The sequence below is a fragment of the Emydura macquarii genome, unplaced genomic scaffold (assembly GCF_026122565.2).
Source record: "Emydura macquarii macquarii isolate MOO-44397 ecotype Brisbane River unplaced genomic scaffold, CSIRO-AGI_Emac_v2 contig_2473, whole genome shotgun sequence".
In the NCBI taxonomy this organism is placed as follows: domain Eukaryota; kingdom Metazoa; phylum Chordata; order Testudines; family Chelidae; genus Emydura; species Emydura macquarii.
In genome coordinates this window covers 8,234,082-8,251,902 of record NW_027132610.1, presented here as the reverse complement: position 1 = coordinate 8,251,902, position 17,821 = coordinate 8,234,082, and the positions used below count along the sequence as shown (strand labels likewise).

At 43.9% G+C, this 17,821-nt stretch overlaps 2 protein-coding genes and 2 non-coding genes across 6 annotated transcripts; all 4 read right to left on the bottom strand.

Annotated features, from left to right (window-relative positions):
• Positions 1-839: 839 nt before the first annotated feature.
• Positions 840-3,710, bottom strand: RASL11A (RAS like family 11 member A). Its single transcript, XM_067562733.1, has 4 exons — positions 3,484-3,710; positions 2,917-2,973; positions 2,713-2,792; positions 840-1,975 (listed from the first exon to the last, which is right to left on the bottom strand). The coding sequence occupies exons 1-4, from the start codon at positions 3,605-3,607 to the stop codon at positions 1,520-1,522; spliced, it is 717 nt and encodes a 238-aa protein (XP_067418834.1). The 5' UTR covers positions 3,608-3,710; the 3' UTR covers positions 840-1,519.
• Positions 3,711-12,653: 8,943 nt separating this feature from the next.
• On the bottom strand, positions 12,654-17,029 carry RPL21 (ribosomal protein L21). Of its 3 annotated transcripts, none has more exons than XM_067562909.1 (6): positions 16,972-17,029; positions 16,045-16,123; positions 15,334-15,395; positions 14,379-14,491; positions 13,257-13,407; positions 12,654-12,786 (listed from the first exon to the last, which is right to left on the bottom strand). In XM_067562909.1, exons 2-6 carry the CDS (start codon positions 16,109-16,111, stop codon positions 12,697-12,699), a joined length of 483 nt encoding a protein of 160 aa, XP_067419010.1. In that variant the 5' UTR covers positions 16,112-16,123; positions 16,972-17,029; the 3' UTR covers positions 12,654-12,696. The 3 variants fall into 3 exon arrangements, with proteins under 3 accessions (XP_067419010.1, XP_067419012.1, XP_067419011.1); XM_067562911.1 differs by having other exon boundaries at positions 16,976-16,992; XM_067562910.1 differs by lacking the exon at positions 16,972-17,029 and adding an exon at positions 16,894-16,915.
• Positions 14,197-14,325, bottom strand: LOC137163157 (small nucleolar RNA SNORA27). The gene has a single exon (XR_010922641.1). It is a non-coding gene; the product is annotated as a small nucleolar RNA SNORA27 (small nucleolar RNA).
• Positions 14,679-14,755, bottom strand: LOC137163161 (small nucleolar RNA SNORD102). Its single transcript, XR_010922644.1, has one exon. It is a non-coding gene; the product is annotated as a small nucleolar RNA SNORD102 (small nucleolar RNA).
• Positions 17,030-17,821: the final 792 nt, after the last annotated feature.

The window sequence follows — 17,821 nt, the reverse complement described above, 5'->3', positions numbered from 1 at the left end:
TAACAACGCAAAACCCCAGGCTGTGTTTTGAAGGACTGACTCCTACCAGAGCCCTTGCTGGAGTTGGGGTGATCTTTGCTAAGCTTAGTAGCATACATACAGGTTCTTTTATTATGGTTTCTGTATCATGCTTGCTTAAGAAAACCTGTGCAGTACCTTTATAACTGGGCAATTACACTGTTCACAGCCCAGGGGGGAAAGAAGAGGACACTACACCCCCAAAGCAGGCCTGCTTGGGCAGTCTGACTTGCTGGGGAATTCACCCTGTGAGCAGGGAATGTGCAGCCTGGAACCACCCCACCCAGAAGGGGACAGAGATGCAGGTCTCTGCCCAAGAGAGCTGCTGGCTAGGGAACCAGAAGCCTGAATGGGGATGCTCTTGGTGGAACACGGAAGGTGAATAGTGGTGCAGTTGCCCTGAACACAGCTCCATGGAAGCCACAGGAGTTGCAAAAAGTGCATGTTGGATTAATTCAGCCCTGAGTAATTTGGCTCCTCTAGGATTTGAGAAGTGGCATTCCTTTGCAGAGCATCTCCTCTTACTAGGTGCTGCAGTCTATGCACTACACTGCATCTATATGTATGGTTGCCCTGATGACAATAGGATTTCTATCTATGAATTTAGGCTAGTAGGGGAGCGGTCTTGTTGAAATTGATGAGGGTGACGCCATAGAAATAGCCAACATAGACTAACTAGGATTTCATTGTAGCTCCAGATTATAGGTTGTGAAAGTAAAATATCTGTAAAAACAGCAAGGAGAAGATGGGGGGAGGAAAAAAAACAAAAAAAAAAACAAAAACCCCATAACTTTGGAAAGGTCTGTGACCGCAGTCTTGCCAGCACTTTGGCCTACAGTGACTTGCAAGGAAAATTATTCATCCCTGCTGAAAATACATGGAAGTCTCTGGCTATACACCAGTGATTACCTAATGCAATGTACGTGGTAATGAATGATATGATACAAGCATATTATTAACAGCACAGTCTAACAAACTCCAAGCTAGTCAAAAAGATCCATTACCACTCTAAAGATTAGAGATTCTGGCAAAACCCAAATCCTTGCACTCTCACAGGTACCAATTTGTCTGCCATGAACAAGGGAGGCATACTACATGTAGTGTTACAAACAGGACAATTGCAACCAAACAGTTGTTATTCCACCTTTAATCATACTTTCTACAAATGTAAAGCTTGTCAGCCAAGGATCTCACAGCACTTGACAAAAGGTGTTACATTATCCCCATTTTACAGATAGGGAAACTGAGGCACAGAGACACAGCAACATAGCAGAGGTTAAAACAGCAAGTCACTGTCCAAAACAGGATTAGAACCCACAGCTGCTGGCTCAATCCCCTTCTCTAACCCCTAGTGATACAGCACAGTAGTTCTTACAAAACAATTGCAAAAGATTGCATACTTCCATCCACCTACACATCAGTGGCATGAGTACAAAAATATTTTTTTAAAAATTTGTTTATAAAAATAAAGTCTATTTAGTGCACAACTCCGTGTTGGGGTTTATTTGACTTTGGAAGATAATGCCTGTTTGAAACGTCTCTTTAGATCTTGCACATTAGGAGACTTGGGTCGAGGGATGATGGACGATCTCCTTTTGTCTCCACTGCTGCTGTGGTGGTTTAGTTTGCTAACCTCCTTGCAAAGATACTGAAAAACATCACATACCCCATGATAGTTTTCACTAGTGGAGATTTCTAAAAACACACTGCCCAGTTCATTAGCCAGCTGTATCCCCTCAATGGTCTGTACCTGCCTCGCATGGAGGAGATCCCCTTTGTTTCCCACAATAAGGATGGGAATCTTTGAGTCTGGATGGATTTTGCGTATGTGCTGATAGAGAGGACGAATAGACTGATAGCTACTGTAGTCTGTGATAGAATAGACCAAGAGAAAGCCATCTGCCCACTTCACGCATCTAGAAAGAGAGTCCAACACCTGTACAAAGCCTTCCTGTACCTGTAAAGGAATGAATGATTGGAAGTTAGATAATGGAAATATGAAGCTTAAGTTGTCTTGTTTCTTTATTATCTGTTTGAAAATGGTACATCTGACCACACTGTACACTATAAACTTGATCCTAATAATTAGGAGACAAGTCTGGCTATTTAAGGAATGGTCCAACTTTTGAGTCTTTACTAACTGATAGAGTATGACTGATTAATGTAGATTTAAAGAACATAATTGTGAAAACTAATGTTTCATTTTGAATCATTTTAAATTAAATCAAATGATTTAGTTGCAGTACATTTAGCTTAGTATATTAGACAACAAATCACTATAACACACAAACCATTTTTCAAGCAAGCTACTCTAGCATACTTCAGATTTTTTTATCCCTGCAGAATTCTGTTTTTAGTCATATTCTACTAGCAGCCTAACTACATGATCATGCACATCCTAGTATGTCTTGAATTTAGCATTTTAAATAACTTTTTTGAAACTGTCAGTAAACTTGCAGCATAAATAAGTTTGCTATAACTGCATTCCAAATAGACATTGCAAGTTATTTTGTACATGCTTAAATCTGGAAACATTTGCTACTGTACCTTTAAGAATCAGTTATTAGTCATAAAATAATTGTAGGCAGTGATGCATGAATGATACCAAGGATTATGAAAAGAACTGCAGTTCTATTGACTTTCACTTGAGTTTGGATCAAGCCCACCCTTGCTAGCTCAGAAGCATTTCTGTACCTGAATACATTCTGGTGTGTCTTGGATCTGTATGGAAACTTGGTCTCCCTCTACATGAACAAGTCTTGAATACAGATTTCCTGAGAAATAAATAAAGATAATGAAAACGGTTGCTTTGGGGCAGGGAGCGAAATTCTAAAGTGAGATGGTAGCTAGCATGTAGATTCTGCAAAGAGGTATTTAAAAAAAAACCAAACCCCTCACCTGTATTGGGTTCATAGTCTCCAATAAACCTCTTTGTTAGGAATCGAACGATCATAGCTGAAAAGAACCAGATTCTTTTATGAATGGCAGCACAAAGCACAGTACAATCACCCGCCAGCCTCTCTCGCACGCCCATGCATGCAGGTCTACAGGGACAGGTTTATCAATGGAGGTTAACGCGGAAAGAGCTTAACAATCATGGTCATATCTGGACGCGGGCGGAGAGGGGCGTACAGCTAGAGCAAAGCCGAGCAAACGAACAAGAATCGGACAATAGGCTTGGCCTGCCGCGCCACTGGAAAAACCTCTGTGGCTGCGGAGGAATTCTCCAGCTAAGGCAGGAAGCATCCCTGCCCCAGGCGCTTCTCTCCGGACCAAGCGCCGAGTCCACAACGCCGACAGACTCAGCCGCCACCCAGCGCATCCCTCCACGTGCGATGGAGCCCAGCTGTCTCCCTCGCTCCCCACCCAGCCCCCGGCTACGACGCCGGCCGTTCACCGCTCCCGCACCGCGCCTCGGCGGGCAGCAGGGAGCCCCCGGCCGGGGCGATCGCTGGCTGAACTCACCGCTTTTCCCCACGCTGCCGGCCCCCAGCACCGCCAGCTTGATGTCCCTGGTGTGGAAATAATCCGAGGGGCACTCCAGGATGGGCGCGAGCAGGAAGTTGTTGGACATGGTCCGCAGACGCATGGGCGGGGAGAGCCGGGCTGGCGGCGGCAACAGCAGCGAGCGCCCCTCAAATATCCCCGACACCGCTGAGCGAGGGAGGCGCTGGCGCAGCCGCGACGCTGGTACCACCGCTGCCCGCCCGGCTGCCGCTCGCTGCAGCCCCAGTTTTTAAAGGGCTCCCAGCACCCGCCCGGCAGCAGCCTCCGCCCCGCCCCCGTCCCTGCCCAACCAAGCCGGCGGCGTCGCTACGTACGCACTCGGCGGGGTGTGCGCACACTGCGCGCACGCCACTGGCGGGGGGGGGAGCGGCGACCCCCCCGCACCCCACGGCCGCCCCGCAGAGCCCCAGGCTAGCGCCGCTGGCGGGGACGCGGCCCGGCTGGTGCTGAGGTGAGGTGGCCTGGGGAGGCAGCTGCCCGGTGCGCGCGCGCCTTTGTGCGTGTGCAGCGGGAGCAGGCACGTGCTGCCCCGGGCGGCTGGTCAGGGGGCTGGGGTGAGCCATTGGCCAATGGGAACAGTGCACCTGCGAAAGGCGAAGCGGGGTTTGGAGAGAGGGAGAACCAGTTAAAGCCCCGACCCTGCAAACTCTGCTGCCAGCTTAGCCCCCAGCAGCGCCCCCTCCTTTTCCCCCCTCCCCCCACTACCATGGGCTGCTCGTCTGCGAGTTTGCAGGGGGTTTAAATGTACCTTTGCTTATACTGCTAAAAAAAGACACCAAGAGCAAGCATAAAGTTATGGAAATGTAGGGCTGGGAGGGACCTCCAGAGGCCATGAAGTCCAGCCCTCTGTACTGAGGCAGGACCAAGGAAACCTAGGACATCCCTGGCAGGTGTTTGTCTAATCTGTTCTTAAAAACCTCCAACCATGGCGAGTCCACAGCCTCCCTTGGAAGCCTGATTCTAGAGCTTAACTATGCTTATAGTCAGAAAGATTTTCCTAATGTCTAACCTAAGCCTCCCTTGCTGCAGACTAAGCCAATTGCATCTTATCCTGCTTTCAGTGGAGTGGAGAACACTTGATCACCTCCTTTTTCTAACAGCCCTGAACCTATTTGAAGGCTGTTATCAGTAGAGTCCTCCACAGATACAAAATTTGTATCCGCGTTTGATCAACAATCCGCAAACATGGTCTGCAGACATAAAGCAGATATCCACAGATTTGCAGACTCTAGATATAAAATTTGGATCTGCATCAATCCGCAATCAGCAAACGTGGTCTGCGGATATCCTACAGATTTGCAGGGCTCTAGTTAGATGCCCTGCCACCTTTTCTCAAAACTAAACATGCCCGTTTTTTTTAACCTTTCCTCATATATAAGGTTTTCTAAATCTTTTATAGTTTTTTTGCTCTCCTCTGGACTCTCAAAATTTGTCCACAGTGTTGCACCCAGAACTGGACACAGTATTCCAGCTGAGGCCTCACCAGTGCCAAGTAGAGCTGGACAATTACCTCCCGATACTCCTGTCAAACACCTGTGAAGGTGTAAAGGATAACATTTCTCTAGGGTCAGAGGCCTGCAGCTGGCTGGCTGGTTAATTAGCCCCATCTGCTGTACCTGGGAACAGACAGGCAACATAATTGGATGATCCTCATAAAAGGAGGAGTAGGAATGAGCAGATGGGGGCTGCAATACCTGTGAGCAACTGGAGTAAGTGCTAGGAGGAGGAGGAGGAGTGTCAAGAAACAGATGGATAGAAGGTAGACTGGTGAAAAGTCCTGTTGTCACAAAAAGGGTTCTGAGGTAAGAACCAGGAACTTTTGAGTTGAATTTATGGAGTCAGGGACAGACTTGGGTGAAAGGACTTAACCTATACAGACTTTGTGGGGCGAGGCTGTGAAGTGTTGATGCTGAGTTCTCTTAAGGCTTGAAATAAACCCACTGCAATTAATCTAATTGGAAATTATCCTCCCTGGGTTCTGTGAGAGGGCCCCAGGGGATGGCCTTGGCCCTGCAGGCACAAGCCTGAATCTAGCTGGCAGAGAATGCTTTAGGGTAGGTCCTAGCCTTTTTTCAATCCTCAGAATGATTTTAGCCTTTTCCACAACTGTATTACATTGTTGACTCATTCAGTGAGATCCACTATAACCCTCAGATCCTTTTCAGCAGTACTACCACCTTGCTGGTTATTCCCCATTTTGTATTGCGCATTTGTTTTTTGTTTTTTTTGTTTTTTGCTTCCTAAATCAGGCACTTTGTACTTGTCCTTATTGAATTTAATTTTGATTAATTCAGACCAATTCTCCAATTTGTCAAGGTTTTGCATTCTAATTTTGTCCTGTAAAGTGCTTGCAACTTAGTCCTCTCAGCTTGATGTCATCGGCAAATTTTATAAGCATATTCTCCTCTCCATTATCCAAATTATTAGTGAAAATATTGAATGGTACTGCATCCAGGACTGACCCCTATGAGATCCCCTTAGATACACCCTCCCAGTTTGACAGTGAACTATTGATAACTACTCTTTAAATACAATTGTGCACCCACCTTACAAGTAATTTCATCTAGACCATATTTCCCTAGTTTGCTTCTAAGAATGTAATTTGGACAGAGTCAAAAGCCTTACTAAATTAGGTATGTATTTCTATAGAGTAATTGGGAGTAAATCATATGCTTTATCTTTTCATTTTTAAACTAAAGTTATAAATAGAATTCCTTTTGCTTTTCTTTTATCATTTAGAAATACTTTATTTTTGCATATCCAGATACATCATTCAATAATCAATACTGAAGTCCAGGCTCACATGTTAAGTAAGGTTCACCTGTGAGAAATTTGAAAGTGCTCAGAGAAAAACCTGGGATTTACATTAGACTTTTTTAAAAAGTGAGGCAAATAGAAACATTTCCTTTTTGATATTACTAGAATTAGATAATATAATTACTGTAATTTAACATTCAAGATGCAATCCTGCAAGCAATTAAGCACATGCTCAATTTTACTCGTGTGGGGAGTTGCATTGGCTTTAATTATATTACTTATGCATGTTCTTATCTGCCAGCAAGTAAGTGTTTGCAGATCAGGATCTTAAAGAATTAATAATAGGGAAATAACATTAAGGGGACACAAACCCACAAAAGCTGACATGTAGAATAAAAGTGTTAAAAGGTGCTCTATCAGAACATAATTTTTTTTAAGTAGTAAATTTAAAAAAATCAAATTGATAGTATCCCTTTGTTTGTCTTTGTTTACTTATTAGTAGTTTGATACAACTTTTGCATATGCTGCTATTACATTAAAGGAGAGGGATCAAGGTAAGACTTGTAAAACCAGTTTCATATTTAACTATGAAGTTAAAGGGCAACTGCATCTGTACTTCCCATCTATGGTCCAGCAGGGGTACCCACTCTCAGGCTTCCAGCTCCCCAGCTGTCATTGCTCCTGAGTGCAGACATGTTTCTCTCCTCCTTGACCAGGGTATTTCCAGGCAGTACAGCTGCCTGCCTACAGTAGGAGGTCCCCAGAAAAACAGAGTGCTTAGCAGAGCAGAGACGCTGGCCTGTTTTTCTCTTCAGAGACTGTAAACTGTGTAATTGCCTACAGTTAGGGAACCATGCTGCTCTTTCTAAGGAAGCGCCTTTATTCTTAAGGTGAAAGCATTAAAGAGAAAACATACTAAAAAGAATCTGCAAGTCTGCTAATCTTAAAAGAGATCACCCTGACACCAACAAAGGCTCTGGCTAATGAAAAGCCCTTCAACCCCACACAGGGTTTTCTGTGGTCACAAGTTCATAACTGGCTTGGCTCAGAACAGGCCCTTTCCCCCCCTGAATCTGAGATTTCCTTTGTTAGACAGTTTAAGATTTTTACCTGTCCTCCTGTAACAGGTGACCAGCAGACAATAGTCCCCCTCTCAAGGTGAAGCTTTAACAGCCTGAGTTCTTACACTTATTCTGGTTATTCATTTGCGTACTATCCACCCCTCTCCCCTGAGACTTCCTGGGAAACCTACTGTGGATTTTCTGTAATACTTTTGTGATTCCTATGTATGCCTCAGCTTCCTGCTGAACTTTGCATTGTTACTCAGTGGTTGGAGAAGGGTTAAATTTGTTCTTGGAGCACAGCAAGAGACATGAGGTGTTGGGTCACATAGCTATCTGGGATGGAATGAATGGATCATTAAAGGACCAGCTGAAACTGACCCATATCAATGGAGAATCTGGAAAGACAATGGGAATACAAGTAGCCAAGATGTTCACACCTGGCAACCAACAATGAAGAGGTAGGGGATTTTCACCTACCTCTAGGCAGAGAAGCAGAGCAAAGGCTTCACCTCAAAAACAAAGGGGAAAGATGTCAGGTGTCTGGATTAAGGGTTAGCTTTTGGGAGAGAGAGAGCAATTCTCACCTAGGTGTGACAGAAGGAGATAGATTCCATACCAACCTGGCTGGCTAATTGCACTGGCTTGGCCAGAATGGACTGTCTTAACCTTCATGGCTCTGTTAATCTAAGGACTTCCTAATGCTGTGTCCTAGTTGACAAATCCTACTCTGTTTTGAAAAGGCAGCCTGGTATCACTGCAAATACTGGCTGAGGTGCACTGAAGAGTGTAAAAGTCTCTGACCAAGAGTCTCTTAATTGGACTGGCTCGGCAGAGCTCACAGTATGAAGCAGGAGGCCTGGAGCCAAGAAGCTCAGTCTTGGTATTGAGGCCATATGGCCTATCCTTTAGAAAGAGTGAAAGCCTTTTGGGGTGGCGGGTCAGAGTGCCACACAGGTGTTCCTCCAATGAACTGTTTAAAACCTGAGGCATAGTACCTGTGGATCCATAACACCTTTTAGCTTTTCAAGTTCATTCTTGTCTTGACCCATTGCTTCAACTAGTTCTTTGAAGCCCATGACACTTCCCAGGGTTTCAGATGTTAAATTTGATCCCACAATACACAGACATTTGCATTTTTAATACAATGAACTCCTAAGATACTTAAACTTAATTCAAGGTTTGTCTAGGATATTGCAGGAAGCTGCCAGATGGGTCATAGTCACAACCATATGACCTTGTCACTCAGTGTAAGTCATTATCTTATCTGTGCAAATGGTCACAAGCAAGGCAAACAGATGAAATGTTATCTGAGTGCTGAGTATTTATAAAATTGGAGATTGATCCAAGACCCAATTTGGATGCATACATTCCCAGAATTCAGGTGTGTTGATAAAAAGTTTTGGTTCGTGCTCCTCTCTCTACATCATTTATTTACCTTTAGCCTTCCACTAATAGCAATAAGTATATACTGTCTAGTTTGTGTCTTTTTATTCATATATATGCAATGTAATTAGTTGTTGAATCACTCCTTGATACTTTTGAACAAGATACCTTATTGAACTGTATTGCTTTACTGAAATAAACATATTATAGAAACAACATACTAACCAATCTACATTTTGTTGCAGAATGAGCTGAGATGAAAAATCTCCTATATTTCTCTTGCCTATACCATAACTTTCTGTTGTCTTTTCCCTGTGCTGCCTGTAGAAAATGTCCACCTATTTTGTAGGAAAGGGATGACAAAGTGTAGGCAAAGTGCTATCCAGCAAGATTCTTACACTGAAAGGTACTTCTAGAAGTTGAGAGAGAACCCTATTCACTCATCTAGTTCTTCCCTGTGCCAGGGCAGGATTATTCCCTACATGTTCTCATGCTTTATCAGGTCTAGTTTTAAATGTCTTAAGTAATGCGGCTTTTACTACTTTGCTTGGGAGACTTTCGCAGTCTATTTCACTGTTGGGAAGGTTATCTTTATTCAGCCTTAATTTTCCCTTTCTTAATTACATCCCATTACTTCATTATTCCCCTCTCTGAAGTCAACTTTACTTGAATGAATAATGACTGTGTGTGCAGCTAATGGTTTGCAAAGTCAGACCCTGACTAAGCCAGGCTAATGACCCACAGTGTGGTATGTAAAGTCAATTGGTAAGAAAGCTAATGCATATCAAAATTCAGTCACCCTCATTACATCAGAAAAGACAGATGCTTTAAAAGAGCATCTTCTTCCTTCTGGGTGTCTCAATTCATTTTACCTCATTAATTTGCACTGTCTATTTAGATTATAAACTCCTTGGGGTGAGGGGAAGGTAGCACTTGTACAATGCCAAGCATACTGTTGCCACTTAACAAAAATATATAATATACCAATGATAGGCCTAAATGATGCAGTGATGACCTTACAAATACCATGACAGACAGACAAGCTTAAGATTGCAGTTGTTGAACAAAGGGTGGTTTGACTCCAGCAGTGAGTGGATAAACTGCCTTTAATGTAATTGAAATGTGCCAAATAACCAATCAGATGGATCCAGAATAGAATTTTAAATGTAAACCAGTATGAGAAGTCTGATCAGTGTCAACTGAGTTGCATGGAGGCTCTCAGAGAATGGAAGAGCATGAAGGGTGTATGAACTCGTATTGCTTGCTCTCTGCCCTTTATCCATTCGAGACTTCAGGTGCATAGAGGTGATTTCAGAGTGGCCATGGCCTCACAGTCCTCAGGAATGGTAGGGAAACTTAGCACCATTCAGCCAGTGGAAAGTTACCCTACAGTCAATGACCAAAGCAGTGGAAGATACTCCATGTAGACTGCTCAGGTGCTAGAGAGGACAGGGCTGGGCAGCATTGCAGCTGTTGCACCCAGGGACATACCCCAAAGTGGCAGGTTGAGGAAGACAGTTGGCAGAGCCCTGGCTTCGTACCATGCAACAGGCAGCAGAATGTCAGCTATGCAGGGATGAGTATTTGTTCCTCCTGTGCCCTCACAGCTCTTGGGGGAGGGGCTTTTGTGTTGGTCAGATTGCCTCCATTGTGCTACACTGCCCCCCATGCCCAGTGCAGAGCCATTCCCTCAAGGTATAATCTTGCCCATTGTAATTAGCATTGCACTAATTGGCCCAAAGTTAAATTAGGCTGCCTAAGAAATCTAATGGGGAATCAGGCACTTTAATATTATAGCTATTTCCAAAGTAGCAGTGTTCTCTATTTTTAATTTGAAATGTTACAAAGCTTTACCATCACCTCAAGCAGTTACCTTTTGTAACCAAGATTTCAGTTCTATTGCTAAAGCTTTTTAATTTTCCAATAACATGTTATTACTACCCACCTCTATTTTCATGATCCATCTTTTGTCTTTGGCCTTGTACATAGCATTTGTTTGCGCTATTTTTATATAACCCTTTAAGTGTGCTGTTTAAGGGCATTCATTCAAAGTGCCCCTTGACAGATTATCAAAACATGTCCATGCCAGATGGCAGCTGCCTGATAAATAGGACAGTTAATTAATAAACTGCAGCCCTAGGACTTAATCCCCTTGTTTTATACCAAACTGGGGAGTTTGTACTGCTGTGTTGAGCTAATCACCCTATCTCAGTTTCTATCTACGTGGGCATCTTGTGAAAGAAAAGTAATGCTGCCCTCTTAGAGAAAACTTCATAGTCTAAATAGGAAACACCATAAGCTCTAAATGCCTGTCATGGCTGTTAATAGATACAGCAGTGGTTCCTGAACTATGGATTGTGGCCCATTGGATGTCCATAGGAAGACAGCTAATTAAATGGTGTTTCCATGCTCAGAGGTTTAAAGATGCTGGAAAACAGGCAGGTGAACTTATTACAGACTGCAATGGTATCACAATGAGAAACAAAAGTCCCCTCAGTGACCGGAGTCATTGGGACTGGAGCTGCCAGCCACAAGCAGAGGAATATCCCAGAAGAATGGAATGTAGGTGTAGCTGTCAGTCCCCTTGTGAGGCAGTATGCAAAAATGAGCAGCCATGTCCAGGAAGAAGGGAAACGAGGCAAGGAAGCATGTACAGGAGGGACACACTCGGCAAGATCTTCAGTGTTCTGGTGCATCCTGATTCTCTACTTTTACACCACTGAAGTCAGGGGAATCTTATTGGCACAAACCACTGAAAATGAGTAATCAGGCCCATTATGTTCAGCTACCCTGCCTCTTGTTTCTTCTCTTCTTCCTGGACAGCTGATTAGATGGTGAACAAACCTTAGCCTCTTTTGTCCTGTAGCAGAAATGGTCCAATCATTTAATCTTAAGGCTCTGCATCTACATAGATCTGATTGCATTTATTCTGGTGCTTGTAGGGTCTGAATTCTAAGGACTTTCATGTTCTATTCAGAATCTGAGGGCTCTATCAAAACAATCCATTTCACTAGCTCCTGGGGCCCCTGCCTAAGGTAGGCGTCTTCACTGCTGTGGATCTACTAAGGAGCACAGGAAGATAAATTCTAGTGTTATGCCTTAGTGTACCTTCCCCAAGAACACTGAAATCCACTAAAGCGTGGACTCGAAGCACCTATGCTTGATTGAGCAAAGGCATAGACCTCACAGCACTTAAGATTTACAGGAGGGATTTACTCTTAGAGCCTCCCACCCTTTGTATATGCATATAGTTTTGTTTTACAAATCATGTTTTAACACTAAAACAAGATTTGTAAAACAAAGTTTGCAAATAACTGAATAGATTAAGATTTCTATAACTGTCAGCTAAATATGAAAAATTGCTTTCTATCTAGTAAGATTGTCACTTTAAACTAACAATCAAGTAAAACAGATGAAGCTGTTTTCGTAAACTAATGTTAAACTAATGTGGCATTAAATCCTACTTGTATGTTCTGACAGTGCATTCTCTCATCTTGCCTTATTAGGCGATCAAAGCAGGATAATCATTGGTAAGGATATGATTGTCATGCAGTCAATGACTTTAATGGACCTGACTTCTTTGGCTTCAGTCCCTGGTTGTTGTCGCTCTGTCCTCTCCTCTTCTCTTTCCCTCCCCTCCCCCCCAAATAGGTGAAAGGCAGGGACATGTCATAAGCTTTTGTGAATTTGTTTGCCTGCAACTTGACTTACTAAATACCCATGACAAAGTATGAGCTTTAATCATTGGACATAAGCAAAGCTTAATGCTTAATTGTACTAGTAAACGTGTACCTTAAGTAATGTATAGCATTTATTTCCTTTGTTATTCAAAGCTGATGTTTAATCCAATAAGTATAACAATGAAGAAAGATTTTTTCTAAAGCATCTGTTCAGAAAATCACTTAGGAAGCAATCAACCACCACTTGCGTTTTGTCCTAAAAGACATCTTTATTTCTTTAAATTACACTATGCCATGAATTCATAGGGAATTGGCTCCAGCAGCTCTGGCTCTTTGCCATTGGTTCTCACAAAGTGTGCTTCTCTGGGTGGAGCAGGCTGTAAGCAAAAACAGCAATGACCATTAATGTGAGAACCTGATTTTACTACTACATTTTGTGACCGTTTAGTTACATTAGGACTAGAAACAAATACTATCATGTACTGTGAAATTTCTTTTCATATTCTATAAGCGAAAACTACTTCCAATCTAAGTGAAACTTAAAACAGGACTTTACCCCCTTTAACTGGCATTTCCCCCAAGAAATCTGGAAGTGGCATCAATGTTTATTTCCTGTTAGTCTCCCCCTCCCCGGCTATGCCTACACTTAAACCACTGCAGCAGCACACCTGCAGCATTAGTGTAGACACTCAACAGCAATGGGAGAGGCTCTAAGTGCTGTAGTTATCCTCCACCCTGAGAGGGGGAAGCTAGGTCAACAGAAGAACTGCCAACCTCCCGCTGACCACACCAGGCATTAGGTCAACTTAGTGTCATGGGTGTAGCATTAGTTCAGTTAATAAGATACCTGGCGTTTCAGTTCAAACCAAGTGCCTTTTTCCTTTGCTTCCTTTTTCTTCCTTTCATTTTCTTTCACACGCTGCAGGAAGCTGTCTCTGCTCTTAGAATGCTTAATATGCTCAATACGCACATTAATTCTCTTGGCAAGAATCTTGCCCCTGAGGGAAGAAACCTCTTTTGAATCTATTTATAAAAATGTGTAAGACAAATAATGAAGCTAGTAATGTGAATATTTCACATTTAAAAAAAGTCCCAGAAGCTTGACTGTGTAGCATTTTTTAGACTCAGACTAAGGTTAGAAGGGACCGTTATGATCTAGTCTGACCTCCTGCATAACACAGGCCACAGAACCTCACCCACTCACTCCTGTAATAAATCCCTAACCTTAAACTGAGTTACTGAAGCCCCCAAATAATGATTTAAAGACTTCAAGGTACAGAGACTCCCTCTGCAGCATGGGGCACATGTCACTTACTGCAGAGGAAGGCAAAAAATCCCCAGGGCCTATACCAATCTGCCTTGGGAGAAAATTCCTTCCTGACCCCAAATATGGCGATAAGCTAAACTGAGCATGTGGGCAAGACTCACCAGCCATACACTGGGAAAGAATTCTCTGTAGAAACTCAAAACCCATCCCATATAACATCCTATTGGCTATTGCTCAAAACACACTGAACTGTACACAGTCATTTTTATCAGTATTTCTACAGTAAGGTATGTTAGGACTAATACTCTTGAAGACAAGTGGTTCTCTCCTCTGCAATAAATGGACAATAGTCATCATTTACCACTATTGTAGTCCAATCCACAGTCATGGGCTACATACCTTACTGTAGTACACTATTATAGCCAGCTGAGTAAAATTAAAACTGACATTTAAGACAAATTTAGTATAAATATGCTAGCCAGATGAACTTCTTACATAACACTGAGGGCCACTCAGAGTCCAGTGTTTCCTCTGACAGGATCCAAGCCTAACACTGTTGTTTGCTTGGGTTTTAAAAGGACTTATTTTACCCCACTTGAATGACCAACAAAGACAAAAAATGTCTAATCGGCAAAGTGAAAGAGGGGTTGTTACTACATTTTCAAGATCAAGTTTCACACAGAGGAAAACTAAGACACTTACTTAACCTGTTTGTTTACGATAATGCCAACAGCATGCTGAGTAATGTTAAATACCCTTCCAGTCTTGCCATGGTAACACTTGTGGGGCATACCTTGTTGAATAGTACCCATGCCCTGTTAAAAAAAACACACTGGAGTAAGCACATTTAAAGTGAGAGCCATTCTACTGCTTTAATGTGGAGAATAAGGAATACCAATGAGGAGATTCTTAATTTTATGGGTATCATGGAAGAGGTTTGCTTTGACCTTCTCAAATGGTCAAGATATCTGAACTGTTACACAACTGCTGACAATCCTGGTTTGCTTTCAGTGCCGGTGAAATGATTTGCTCACTTTGCTATTACCACAGCAATCACATGAGACAGTCATCATCAAGCTCCAGAATGTCAAAAAGATGTGACCAAAGCAGGACAACTCTTAAAGTTCACAAAACTACACATTAAGCTTAGGCTTTGCATTATTTGCCCTTTTTTACAGAAAGCTATCTTCTCTCAATTTTGCACAGTAGAAGATGTAAATCCTTTAGCTTATTTCTCAGATTTTAAAATGCGTCCACTACTTCCATCAGTGATATGCTGCAACTATACCTTTAAGACTTTAACTAGGCGCTAAGACAAATCCACTTTGCACCATACCCTAAAAGTAAAATGTTGGCTCTGTTAGGCCAATAATGAGTTGCAGACTGAGTTATTACTATTTGTATATCAATAGCACTCAGGGGAGCCCCAGTCATGAACCTGTGCCCATTGTCAGGCATTGTAGATGTCCAGCCTCCAGTCAATTTCCAATGAACATGAAATATTGAAGTTAGCTGTTGTTACAGAAACCAAAACAATCCCTTAACCAGTGTTTACACTCTGAGCCATGTTTTAGGAATTCATACACTACATTAATGTTTTGGCATTGAATTGGCATTGGTCTTATCTTTGTTAATTATGCTATACTGTAGGAGATACCTTGATGTCCACAATGTCACCCTTCTTGTAGATTCGCATGTAGGTGGCCAGAGGGACAACTCCTGTGGAGAGGGGGAAATACATAATTTAGTTTAGTGATTTTCTTGAAAGATGACAATGTATCAAACTCATCTGAAAAGTGACTGAAGCCAGCCATTTTTAAACTAAAAATAATGCAATTTAAGACATTATGGCTAATTCAAGGTTTTTTAACCTGATCATCAGTGTAGAAGTCAAGATCTACACTGTAAGGTTTTTTCCACTGTCAGCTATATGCTTGCTGTTGCCATTGCCTTTTGGTGAGAGCAGTTTGAATTTGACTTGTCTACGTTTTTAAGCCAGTGCTCCCAATAATATGGAAGCATGTCTCACTTCCCTCTAACTACTTGTCATTTTTAGTAAAGATAGGTTAAGTATTTTATTCATATTGTAACCCATTTTCAACCAGTCAAGACTAGATAATCAGACTAAGGAAGTACAAGATAAGGCAGCTATCAAGTGAAAACTGTTTATTCTATAACAGCAGACATCAGTAACTGTTTTGTTTTGCATTTTTAGTTCTCCTTAAATGATGCTCTTAGTTACATTGCTGAGGAGAAATGGTCAACTGAATGCTAGAATGTCTTAATAGGAAGGACCACTGACAAGTTATGACTGCGCTGAAGGCAGGTATGACTGCGCTGAATGCAGGTATCACCACCATGTACTTACCATGTTTGCGAAATGGCCTTGAGAACATATAACGTGTCCCTCTTCTCTTCCCCTTTGTGTTTGTCATTTTGGCAAGTTACTATTAAAAAAGACAATTAGATTAGGGAGGTATTAACACCCCCTCCTGCCCCACTACTGAGTTCTTTCAACATGTTTGAATGTAAATTAATTTCAGATTAGACTCCAAATTACTGTGGAAACCTGAGAAAATTCTGCTTGGTGTTTAATACCTACAAGAATAATTTCATAAGTCAGCAGTGAAAACGTTTGACAGTTTTACTAGCTGAACTCTAGCCGAGCGATAGGTACGTTCACGGTCACAGCAGGTGAGACTCTTCAGAGTGGGGCACAGAGGCGGTTTGGCTTGGTCTCATTAACAGCGCCATGAAATGAATGTACGGGCACTAGCCCCTTAGCCAACGAGCGATACCCCAGCCCAGAGCCGGGGCAGCAGACCTAGGATCAAGCAGGCGGGGGACCTACCCCCCGAGAACAGCAGCAGGGGGGGAGGGATCGGGAATCTGAACAGGAGCGGACAGTAGCCGCTCCCTGGCCCTGGCCCCGGCCCCAGCCACTGCCGCGGGCAGCAACTCACCACCTCAAGGTGCGGGCCGCCGGGCGCCCCCATCCCCCTGCAGCCACCTTTGCCGCTCCCCACTTTCAGGCCCATGCGGCGACCTCCCCTTTCCCTCCTACCAGCTTCCCCTGGCCGGGCTCTGGCAGCGGCCTCTCCCACCCATGCGGCCACCCTCCCCACGCTGCTGCTGCTGCCGCCGCCGCCGCCGCCTCTGGGGCTGGGCCCGGCGCGGCCAGGCCCCATTCGTTGCCCTCCCCATCGCCCAGCGGTACCGGGGCCGCGGAGGCCGCGAGCCGATGCTTTGCAGCTTCAGCAGCGAGACAAGAAGAGCGGGATACGCTCGCGCGTACCTACAAAATGGCGGCTCAGGCCGAAAAGGAAGGAGGCGGGGCCTCCCGGCCTCACTTAACAGGGGGACCTCCGAGGCTGCCCGCGAATTGCCTCACTAGAAACCAAGCGACTCGGGAGTGGGGGGAGGGAATAGGAAACCAACGGCAGCGAGGGGTTCACAAAGCCGTTCCCTGTGTGAAACTGGGCGTGCAGCGCTAGACTACGGGCTTTACCCTCGATTGAAAACAGGCAGCCGTACGGACAACCATGGGAGTGGGGTCCCGCTTGGGCGGGCCACGTGACACAGCGAAGGGTGCGGTTAATTTAGGGCTGTAAGAGCACGGAGGGAGAGGTGATGATGTGCTCACGCGCAGTGACTGACCAATCGCAGTGCGCCTGTCTTCTCGTGGTGGGTGTGAGCGTGTTGCGGTTGGTTGGAGTCAATAGACGTTCTAGCGCCAGGGGCGGGCAGAGAACAATGCGCTGCTGGCGTCACGGGGCGGGCTAGAGGGTTCTGTTGGTTATGAGTCTCTGTGATAGGCGCAGGGTGACTAGATGTCCCAATGTTACAGGGACAGTCCCAATATTCCGGGCTTTGTCATAATGTGCCTATTACTCCCGCCCCCCCAATTTTTCCTACCTGCGATCTGGTGACTGGAGCTAGAAGTCAGGGCCTGCTTGGCTGACTAGAGACCTTGTCAGGGTGGCTCGAGCAAAATCTGCGTTTTAACTCACCGAGTGGAAAGCCTTGATTTAAATCATCAATTTTAATCAAGGTTTCCATTTGTATTTCAACAATTTTCCTTAAAGTGTAATCTCGTTTGTTGCTATAACTATTAAAATGTGTTGGTTTACAACCGAACAGAGCCT

What these genes read in the sequence shown, in the direction of transcription:
- RASL11A (XM_067562733.1), bottom strand. Translation starts at nt 3,607, where the DNA reads ATGCGTCTGCGGACCATGTCCAACAACTTCCTGCTCGCGCCCATCCTG. An exon ending in AGACTATGAACCCAATACAG is followed by an intron (nt 2,793 to 2,916) that starts GTGAGGGGTTTG and finishes TTTATTTCTCAG; the next exon opens with GAAATCTGTATTCAAGACTT. An exon ending in ACACACCAGAATGTATTCAG is followed by an intron (nt 1,976 to 2,712) that starts GTACAGAAATGC and finishes ATTCCTTTACAG; the next exon opens with GTACAGGAAGGCTTTGTACA.
- RPL21 (XM_067562909.1), bottom strand. Translation starts at nt 16,111, where the DNA reads ATGACAAACACAAAGGGGAAGAGAAGAGGGACACGTTATATGTTCTCA. An exon ending in AAGGCCATTTCGCAAACATG is followed by an intron (nt 15,396 to 16,044) that starts GTAAGTACATGG and finishes CCCTCTCCACAG; the next exon opens with GAGTTGTCCCTCTGGCCACC. An exon ending in ATCGTAAACAAACAGGTTAA is followed by an intron (nt 13,408 to 14,378) that starts GTAAGTGTCTTA and finishes TTCTTCCCTCAG; the next exon opens with GGGCAAGATTCTTGCCAAGA.